Source organism: Argiope bruennichi, chromosome 6 (genome assembly GCF_947563725.1).
Source record: "Argiope bruennichi chromosome 6, qqArgBrue1.1, whole genome shotgun sequence".
Taxonomy (NCBI): domain Eukaryota; kingdom Metazoa; phylum Arthropoda; class Arachnida; order Araneae; family Araneidae; genus Argiope; species Argiope bruennichi.
In genome coordinates, this window is record NC_079156.1 from 81,018,098 (window position 1) to 81,029,626 (window position 11,529).

Sequence of the window (11,529 nt, forward strand, 5' to 3'; positions counted from 1 at the left end):
TGGCAAGTAATTGTACCGACGGGACAACATGCTGCTGTGTTGTATTTTTCTCTTACTGCGCATTCGTTCGTAGAATTTGGCGTGAAAAAATTGATGATCTATCATAGATTAATTCCGATATTTTTTGCTCCTTATTCTTTCTGATGCAAGGTTGTGTGTGTGTGTGTTTCATTTTATTTGCCATTTCTTTTCTACAGTTTTCCAAATTTAGGTATTTTGACTTTTTATTTTACCATGTTTCTTTGTGTATATATCCATCATTTTAATAAGATACGCCGTGAAAAAGAAAAATTCAGGGACACCAAGACGGCTATTTATAACCACGCATGGAATGCCTGAACCTACCTTACGAAATTGTGGCAAACATAAATCAGTCCCTTTCTGCGTATGCGCTGCCTACAGGCCGTCTTATAATTGATCGAGTGTAAACCCGGTATTAAGAACAGTAAAAATTCCAGATCGAAATCATTGAATCAACGGAAATAAGGTAAGAAATAAAGGAAAGCATCATAAAAATTAAACATTAAAGCATTATAATTTCGGTATTCATATATTATTTGCATGCCATAGTTATAAAAGAGCTTATTAATATGCGATCATTGTCGATTTTATTTATTTATTTTTGGAGATTGATTCCTGGTTTGCAAGTAACTTCCTATAACCGCAAAAAAAAAAAAAAAATCAATTTTGTATTTTTTTTTTTTTTTTTTGGTAGTTCTAATGTTTAAACACTTCAAATTTTAATTCAGAAACTTCTCAATGCTTCAAATCATTTAAGAGAATGGAAAGAGGGAGAGAGAAATTCAGCATAAAATCATGGAAAATCAAAGATGATATGGAAATATAATTAATACATATTTGAAGAAGCTATATTACAAGATCAAATAACATATAGCATCCAACTTTAATGCTAATAGATTGCAGGCAATAAGAAGTGTTTGAATACTACCATAATGTACTGTAAAAAATATTTTTTTTAATGAATTCTGCATTATGAGATCCTCATACATATTTTCAGCGATAGATGCATAATTTATGCAAGAAAAAGTTTTAGAAACTAATAATATAATAATTCAAATTTTATTAAGAGCTGTTTTTTTCCTTCGGTTATTTGGAATGCAGAAAAATAGCTTGGTATTTAACTAATCTGTGTGTGTTTTAAATTGCATAATGATTGTTTTTAAAAGTTGAATAAGTTTTTTAACATGTGCAAACAAGCATGCACACACGAAACCAGAAAGTCCTAATTAATTTTCCAATTCAAAAGTGAAAACTTAATCATAATACGTTGGAAAATAATTAGAGATTAGGTTAAAATTAACTGAAAAGTACTTGCATTCACTTTGTGAAGTATTTCTGCTTACTACTGGTGTCACAGAATAAATCAACTGTTATTCATAACATTTCTTGAAAAGTATTGAATCAATCACTACTAGATGACATCCCCATAAGAGGCTATTTAATATTTTAATCATTTTAATAGAACAAATTAAAGTATGGTAAATATTCATCACAATATCTCTCTCTCTGTGTGTGTGTGTGCATTTCAACTCACACTATATATTTTAACCACATAAGAAAATTACAACATTTCTATTATCTGTATCAAATTTATTTGCCAATAATCTATCACAAATAATCATATCACTGCATTTCCAAAGCAATATATATATATATATATATATATATATATATATATATATATTGGAGGGGGGATTCTTATTTTATTTAAGATATTTCTACACAGAAATATTTAATGATCAAGTATAATAAGTTTAATTTCAAGAATCAACCACCACCAAGAACGCCATTTAAAAAATAAACTAAATAAACAGAAATAACTTCAATAAAAATAAGCCAAAAAATAAAAAATTCCATAGCTTTATTTACAATTTTTGAATATACAAAAATAAATATTTGAAATGTTGAATGTTCTCATTTATGATTTAAAAACTGGACACCAAGATTTAATTCATCTTCCATCATTTGAGATTCCTCATTCTGAAAAAAGTAAAACAAACAATTTATAATAAATTAAAAATAAAAGAAGGAAACAAAATTTCTAGAAATATTGGAATTTCCATCAATTAAATTTAATTTTAACAGTATTTTTTTTTTAAAAAAGAAAACGATGCAACAAATGTTTAAAAAAATGTTTTTTTTTTAAGTAAATGAAACAAAAACCTGATGAAGTTAATTATCTTAAATTCTTATCAATATAATTAAAACAATTTTTTAAAAAAAACCCATAAAAAATTCTAACAAATGACATTTATTGGAAAGACTAGAAATCTTGTTCTTTTTATTTTTTTATTTTGCTATAGATTTAACAACAAAAATGAATTCCAAAAATGTTTTAATATAATGAATAAAAAATGTTTCAATATTGTATTTTCTCTTGTAATGATAAATTTAAATAGAAAGTAGAATTTTTTATTATTTATCTTCTACTCAATTTAAAATTTATTATTATAAATATTATGAGATTTCTAAATCAATATTTTTGCAAATTCATCACCAGATTTCATAGTAATATTTGAATTCAAAATAAATTGATAAATGAAATGTTCTAAAATAATAAAATAGTATTGCTCTAAAAATTCCACAAACGTTCAAAATTCTAGCATATCAGTAAGTGAGTAGAAAATCGAAACAAAACTTCATCTTTATGAGCAAGAAAAATGCCAAATTAAAATAAAGTGCATAAAAATGGTTTATTTCAAGGCAGAACATTTTTTGAAAATACTATATTTCAGTTTGATGATTTACAGCTTAAATGTTTGCAAATTACCTTTCTTTTATACTGTGAAGCTAAAAAGAAAAGCTATATTATACATGTTAAACAAAAAATTACAAATGGAAATTTTTTCCTTCACAAAACTGATTGACTTTCAATAGAGGAATAATAACAAGATAGATTACTAAAAATTTTGTCAATTTAATTTCACAGCAAATTAATGTTTTAGATATCATTTGAGTTTAGAAGGTAGAGTACATAAATTATATGTAACATACTCTTCAAAAGTAACTGGATAAATTTATACCCCTTAGTAAAATCTTCAATGTCTTGGAATTTTATTTTTGGGCAAAGATGTTAAAAACTTCTATGATAATACTTGAGAGAAATTACAAATCTTGCCAATGCTATTTTTTATTCATTCGATGAATTTGACTTTAATTATTAACAATTATTTCCTAAGACTTACCTTTGTACAGAATATGTAATAAAATCTTTTGTATTATTTTCTTTATTAAAAAAGCAAGAAAAATGCTTTTGAAATCAGTCTTCTGTGTTATTAAAATTTATACATATGAATCTTCTAGATGTAAATTATAAAATAGTAGTAAAAGCAATTTATTGAAATTACGCCTAGACGATAAATTTAGGAATCTAGAGCAGTAAAAGTCTCAAGTGAAAATAAGAGTAAAGAATAATATTTTTAAAACTGCATAAGACTTTTAAAATTGCTATTAAATATTTGTTAAATTATGGAATGATGCAGCATTTTAAATCCGGAATCGTAAAATAACATAGTAACAGATTTTGCTAGCTTTTAACTATCAACATTTTTACACAGACAAAACGGGATAAAATGTATTTTAATGTGATTAATGAATCAATCTAGAAGATTCTAGTTTTATATCATAATATGTGAAACATAAAATAGCGAAATATAAATGTGAAACATATAATAGCTGCTAGAAAACTATCAGTATTTCAGACTAATATTGATTCTTATACATCAGCATAAATTAAAATTGCTTTTAATGGTTTTAAATAATAATATATTAAATAGATATAAAAATAGAAGCTTTTCATTTTTTGATACACATATGTTTAATACCTCTGTGTGATAAAATCTTTTGTTAAATGGAGATTGTCAACATTTACATTTCTTTTTGTTATATCTGAATGACATGATTTTTTTTCTAGAGCTACAATATAGCATAGTGCAACTATATAATATTCCACTGATAGGCTCTTTTTCAGAGTTTGTTAAATCAGAAAGTTAGATTGGATAATGCATCCTGTTTATGGTTACTCCAGGAATTATGAGTGGGTACCAGCTATTTTCGTTATTATTTTGGCAGAGCTAAGATATTTATTTATTTGATTATTCTAAAATTATAATGGATGAATCTAGGAAAGTATTTTTAACTAATATAACAAAAATAAGATTTCTGAGTAAAAAGAAAGGGGAAATAAAATAAAAATATTCTATTTTAGAGCTTTTATTCTTCATGCACTAATCATAAACTTATACATATTTATAGAGTCTAAAATATATATATATATATAAGCAAAAAAGAATTATGAAATGTTTAAAAATTACAAACGTTTTAAATCACTTAAATCAATTGTAATTTATTAAAAAAATGTTAAGGATTTGAAAAATAACTGAAATAAATTTTTAAACTTATTTGAAACAGCAAATTTTTCATTTATTAATTATTTCTTTTTATACTTCAGCCAGTTTCCATGTCAAAAGAATCAAGCTGTGGAATCTTCTCAGACTGGAGAATGTTTTCATGAACCAGCTGAAGAAATATAATAATTTATACTTTTAAACAATAAATTTGTGACTTTATACTACAATATACAGTATATTACATTTATTACCAATACAAAGTCAAAATTTCAAGAACATTTTTTTTTTTTTTTTGAATTTTAAAACCTGAAGCAAAGTCTAAAATGGATTTTTTTTTTCTTATAATGAGACACAAGGAAAATCTCCAATTACACAAAAACTATGAATGTAAATTATGACAATATAATCATAATAAATTTTAACAAGAAAAATTGTTCTCAGTTAAAAAAAAGTGTTTTTTTTTTTTTTTTTTTTTTTGCATTTATAAGCAGAAATAAAATTATATTACATTTACTTTATAAAGATATAGTTTTTTTTCTATAGATGTGATATTTTACTAACATAAACAGTTAGTTAATAGTTATTATTGAGAATGAATTGTGAAATATAATTTATGTGGCTTAATGAAATTTGTATTTTATGAGCCAATGTCCATCATAAAATATTTCTATATCTCTATGGCCAAATCATGCACAAAAATTTCGTATTTTCTTTTTATTTAAATATATTTCATACAGATAAATTAACACACTGAAATTAGAAGATGCTATTTTTAATTAACTAAATTTTTAGATTTCGATCTACAATATAAGCCATTAAGAGGCTTCTACTTCTATTTACAAATAAAAATATACCAAAAAAAAATGAAGAATGTTTATTTCAATTCAAAAAGTCTTACCTCTAAAAGTCTAGAATATTTTTGTGCTGGTTCTATGTCTTCATCTTCATCTATTTCTTCAAGTTTTCTTTTGTATCTATTTTTTTTGTTAGTAAAGAAGACAAATATTACAAAGAAAAATAGAAAATGGAAAAAATAACAAAACTAATGTTACCAGGATTACACAGTTTAAATATTTTGTTATTCATTCATACTTTCATTACATCTAATTAATAATGAATTATTGTTTTGATTAAATTAAAGTAATCTCTAAGATAATCCTTAAATTAAATGACAAAAAATCTTACGCTGCACTGCTTGGATTATTTTCTTGATTTCTACATTTCTCTAATTTCTTTTCTAAACCAGCTCTAATAGGATCCATAACATGAAGGGCTTCATTTTTCACCATAGTAAACATGGCTAAAGTAAAGATTAAAAAAAAAAAAAAAAAAAAAGGCATAATTTTTTAACAGAATTTTAAATGTTACAACACAAAATAAAAATAATTGAAAATATATAAAGATTGAAAACTTTATAACTTTATATAATGCTATTATTTGAACAAAATATATAATTATTTGTTAACAGAAGTAAAATAAAAGAATTTAAATTTCTACTTTTACTACTCATTATTATGAAGGGAAAAATGGAAGCACAGCATACAAAAATCAGAAATAGACCATAAAAAAACCAAGTACTTTGAAAATAGTGCTTTTTGTTATAAAAATATTTGACTTGGCAATTACCTGGTTAATAACGATAATTACAATTGAAATTAATATTTTTTATAAAAATGAATGGCATAAATGTTCTATACACTCAAGAATCCTCATACATGATAATTCGAATTTCCAATTATGCTTTTATTTCAATCTTCATGCAATATCATGAATAGACTTGCAGATAAAAGAGGAAAAACAAAGAAGACTTTCATTCATTTTCTGCTAAATAAATAGGAGGAAATTTTACAATTTTAAATATTTGGAGGAAATTTAATAATTTTAAATTAAACCTTTTTTGAACACCATATATTACAGAGATCCAATATATCTAACAAGGCATAGAATTGTTACATCTTTTTAAACTAAGCATGTGAAACAACTCCTAGATAAAAATACTGAATAAAATTTAAACAATTTAAATCAGATTTTTGCAATCCTTCAAATTTCCATGCAGAAAACATGCTTAGCAAGATATTTTAAAAAAATTATTAAAATTAATGAGGAACCAAGAAATATATAACAAAAACAACCTTTGCCAGATATATTTAAAGCAATGTTTTAATTAAAATATTCACATGAATATAATAAACTTTTAATAAAAAATATTGTTACTTTTTATAGCATCTCTCACATAAGCTAATTTGTCAGGCTGGCCATCAAAAAGTATGTCACTCAAATACCTAAAAAATGCAAAGTCCGGTTACACTAGAAAAAAATCTTAAGATGTCGTAAATCTTTACAATGAATCATTTCATATTTTTCTTAAAGTTAAAATTGACTTAAATTTTCATAAAAATTTAATATTCCTAAACTATTGCTATGAATTCTTATGGACTGTAAATATAATTAATGAAACATGCTAAATATTTTGATGGATACTTTAGATTTTAATATACATGTTTGTTTTCTTTTCTTCATGCTAATAATAAAAAGAATGTAAGTCTATTGGGATTCTAAAGGACATATTTTTTGACCTTTGAAAAAAAAAAAAAAAAGAGGAAGGGGGGGGGCAGAAAAAAAAAGCAATGTGGAAATAAAAGTTACATTATTGGGAAATTTAAGTTCATAACAACATACTATGATGACATGGAATTTAAACTTCATTAAGTAGGTTCATGTATGTAATGAATAAGACATGACAGTAGCAACATAAAATAAAATGTCTTTAATATTTATCATCATTTAATAATTTAAAAAATTGTTTATAAAATTATAAATATTATTATTGTTATTAATAACTTGTTATTATTACAGTAAATAAAAATGAAGCACAATCAAAATTTGTAAAAATCTAGTTGACTGTCAGAAAATCTTGGGGGAAAAAAAAAGAAGTCACAGACAGGTACCAATATGATGCATAATATATATATTAATAAGTAATTGATGCTAACACGCACAGCAGTGATTTATATTTTGTTTGCTAAGTATCTTAATTACAGACATATAAACAGTTTAAATATTAAATACATATGAATAAAAAATATCTTTGAATTATTTTATCTGCAATTTAATGATAAAGTCATATATTAAGTTATTCTTTTCAAAGCATGAAGGGGAAAAAAAAAAAGGAATAGAACAAAAGTATAATATTATACACCAAATTTTTCATTTCAAAGAGCAAAGAGTAGATGGAACAAGAGCATTTACTCTAATTAATAGAACAACTGAAAATATATCAAAATAATTAAAAATATTGTTCAAATAAAGAAAAGTGCAATAATTACCCATCAATGTTTTCTTTAAATTTTAAGGTACCATAAGCTATAGCAGCTAAGGCAATCTGAAGAAAGTTATAAAACATTAATAAATAATTATTTAAATACAATTACATAAAAATTAATATAATGAAATAAATATTATTATCCCCAGGCTACCAGAAGTCCTGGCCCTTCCTTTCAAATTAGCATTATCAAGAATTCTTTGTTCTGAGGCATGCTAAGATTATAATAATGATGTGTGGGCTGACTGATCACATCAGCAAAATACTTATCAGATTATTACAATATGAATAACTTTATTTAATGTGTACTAAAATTTCTTATCCTAATTTGTATGGCAATCTTCATTTGTCTACTTAGCATGTAAAATATGATATTTTATTTTGATAGACTGCAGTATATCCAGTTGGAAAGGGATATACTACTTTTCAGGGCATTACTGTGACTGTTGGCTTAGAAAATAATTATTACTGTAATAATATTAAAGAAATAGTCTTATGAAAAAAATTCACATTCATTAAAATGAATTTTAACAAATTGAGAAAAAATATAATTAGTACCTGGGAAGGGGAATATAAGAAACAAGCATCTGTAAATTGTATCTTATCTAAAAATTCTTCTATTGCTGGGCGTAGATGTTCTGGATCAAAAAATTCAGTATACCTAGTCTAGAAAAATAAAAATTATAGCATAAAATTAGTTTAAAACTTACAAACACACACATATGAGAAATTGAATTCAATTGTGCCAGAAATGGAAAATTTTGAATGTCTCAATTAATACAGGAAGAGACATATATGGAATAATGCAGATATGAAGAAATGACTGAAGTCTTAAAATTAATTTGATAAAAATTATTATACATGAATAAATTTTTTAAAAAAATCTATAAACAAACCTTAATATCAATGAGGAATCCTTCTACTGGTCTGTAAGGATTATAAACAGATAAATCAAAGTTTAACTGTTGCATTAGAAGAAGCTCATGATTTAAAATTATTTCTGTAGCTTTTTCTCGATCTCCTCTGACATTTGCAACAAATTGAGCTATGCTAACATTGAATTCTTCAACTTTAGAAGCCAAATAGACACAAGTCACTCTGAAATAAAAATGTCAATGAAATTTTAAAGAAAAAAAAAAATCATGGTGCACATAAAAAAAATATATATATATATATATAACATTTTGATTCTGAAATATTTGCAATTACTTTTAACTTGGAGCATTAATCATTTCTGTATGAAGTGTAGTGAAATTTATTAACAAATATCATTTTTATTTAGAGTTGATTAATAACTTATTTCATTTACTTTTAAAAATTTTCTAGCCCTGTATATAAATAAGAACCAAAATATTACAAGAGATGATTAAAGAATGAAACAATTCATATAGCATGCTTTCAAACAGTATTTAATAATATTTAATAGCAGGGATGATTTTAATTTTGTAAATGAAAAAAAGAATTGTAGTATAAAAAGAAAATGAATAATGCTTACGAAATATAATTTCACACAAAAGAAACATAAAGAAATAATGGAGAAAAGAATTCATTAAATATATAAAATTCTTTCTTATAAAAAGCATACTTACACAATATCTTTGGGATGATAATCCATTACAGAATTGTTTAAATAAAATCGTTTGAAATAATGAAATGAACATCCCTAATAAAAAAAAATATATAAATATTATAATTATAAAATATTCAATAGGAGCATAATGTATATTTAAAAATATTAATTTAAAGTCTGTATGAAACTAATTAAGAGAACGAAGAAGAAAAGACTGGGAAAAAAATAAATACCAGGTTTCAAGGGAAAAAATAAATCTTCTGTTTCCATTTATAGCATCACAACTAAGAACGTTTACCCAATAAATGTTTATATAATAAAAGATGTTTTATTTTATCTAAAATAATACAAGGAGATGATTTCAGAATTTCCTGATAGAATGGAATAATTTGTTTTGCATGGCATCACAATATAGTAACATAGTACAGATTCATCATTGTTCTGTTTCTAAGCATTTTTTAAAACATATTTTTATTTAACGAAACATATGAATTTAAGTAAGATAATACACAATATTTACAAATGGCCTGAAATTAATTTTTGCTTAAAAAGTTCAATTCTTTAAATTCCAAGAGTCCTCAGTATAATTATACAGGTAAAGATAGCAGAATTCAAAAATCCACAAATTGGATCCATGGTCTTAGGGACAGTCCTCCCAACCCAAGGTGCAGTAATTACATACATAAATAAACACTGTTTTCATCTTATCCTTTTTAAAAGTTCCACTATAATTGTTGGATACTCCATATTCTAGAGTCACACAACTGTCTCTATATAAGCAATAAATTAAATTATGCTAAAAAGTAAAAAAAAGGATAAGATTTTTTTTTTTTTTTTTGCATTTTATCATATATACATTTTCTATTATTAAGTTTACACTATTATACACATGCATATATATATAATCCTTTAAGTAGTATTTCCCCCAAACAAGACAGATACTAAATGAAAATTTTTTTTAAAAATCAAACTAATATCAAATATATAAAAATTGTTTTATTAAAAATTTAAAATGAAAAATATCTTTTATAACTATAGAAAACTAAGAAATAATACATAATATTTTTAAATTAAATAAAATTTTAGGAAATACACTTAACAAATAGATAATTAATTCTTTAAATTCTAGTAATCTAAATCACGCATGGCAGGAAAGTTTTAATTCACTTTAATACAAAATATTATCAACTGTATTAATAAGAGTGATAAAATTATTATAATTATTTTATTACTATACAACATTAGCCTTCTTCTGAAACAGTTTTACTTACAATGACATTTTTTGGCATAGGTGGTTGAAACTTTTGGCAAAATTTAAGTAAAATGGATTCATAGTGTTTATATAAGATTCTTTCTTCTTGAGGTGTCAGAAAAAATTTTTTAATAGCATCCTCCTAAAAGTAAATATATATATATATATATTAATATACAATTTACACTAATCTTAAGTCTAACTGTATATCCTTTAACAATGATATATAATCAGACTTCTCAATACATATATAATTTTACAATGATACATATGTAAGATTTTAAATTCTGCTGTTAAGAGAAGTACTCACACTCATTCCTTTCGAATGCTCTTTAATAAATTTTACATTTGCGAATTCTCTTCTTTTGTTTAATTCAGAACTACTCTTAAACATCCACGCTCTTGATTGAGCACTTGAAGTAAACATAGCTAGGGAAGAAAAAAAAAAAAAAAAAAAAACTTTGACATCTTCCAAAATTATCACAAAACTATACTCTATAGAAATAACAATACACAAACAAGATGGAAACTTCTATAGTGTCATTAACATTTAATTACTACAAGTCGGTCACTATTTAAAAAAAAGTCAGTGAAACTTGGAATATTAACATTTTGGAAAGTTAAAAAAAAAAAAAAAAAAAAAAAAAAAACGTATAATTACTGTTGCAGGAACATAAAGTTTAAATTAAAAACCAATTCGAAACATTTAACGTCAAAAAAAATCCGGAAACATATAAAAAAATTATGGTTCCATTCTCTTACTTTTAAAAAGCCCAGAATCAAAATACTCTCTTAAAAGAATCAAAAATCCTTTACTTTTTTCCATCAACAAACAAAACAAACATCATTTCAGTTCAGTTGACGTAAGGCTTTATATGACGTATGGCAATTCTGTAGCTATAATAGTAATCCTAAGATAAATATTATACATATATTTTAGTTATTTAAATATAATTTTATTTCTAAAAATACTGAAAAAATTTGATTCTATCAATGGCTATTATATTTATCGCCT

The 11,529-nt window shown here is 24.0% G+C and overlaps 1 protein-coding gene across 3 annotated transcripts; it reads right to left on the reverse strand.

Moving 5' to 3' along the window:
• Positions 1-1,865: 1,865 nt before the first annotated feature.
• Positions 1,866-11,378, reverse strand: LOC129971604 (cyclin-H-like). 3 transcript variants are annotated; one of them, XM_056085532.1, is made up of 12 exons: positions 11,277-11,378; positions 10,825-10,943; positions 10,534-10,656; positions 9,282-9,355; positions 8,589-8,790; positions 8,251-8,358; positions 7,697-7,752; positions 6,585-6,652; positions 5,556-5,670; positions 5,269-5,344; positions 4,467-4,539; positions 1,866-2,001 (listed from the first exon to the last, which is right to left on the reverse strand). In XM_056085532.1, exons 1-11 carry the CDS (start codon positions 11,338-11,340, stop codon positions 4,468-4,470), a joined length of 1,077 nt encoding a protein of 358 aa, XP_055941507.1. In that variant the 5' UTR covers positions 11,341-11,378; the 3' UTR covers positions 1,866-2,001; position 4,467. The 3 variants fall into 3 exon arrangements, with proteins under 3 accessions (XP_055941507.1, XP_055941510.1, XP_055941509.1); XM_056085535.1 differs by lacking the exon at positions 10,534-10,656; XM_056085534.1 differs by lacking the exon at positions 4,467-4,539.
• Positions 11,379-11,529: the final 151 nt, after the last annotated feature.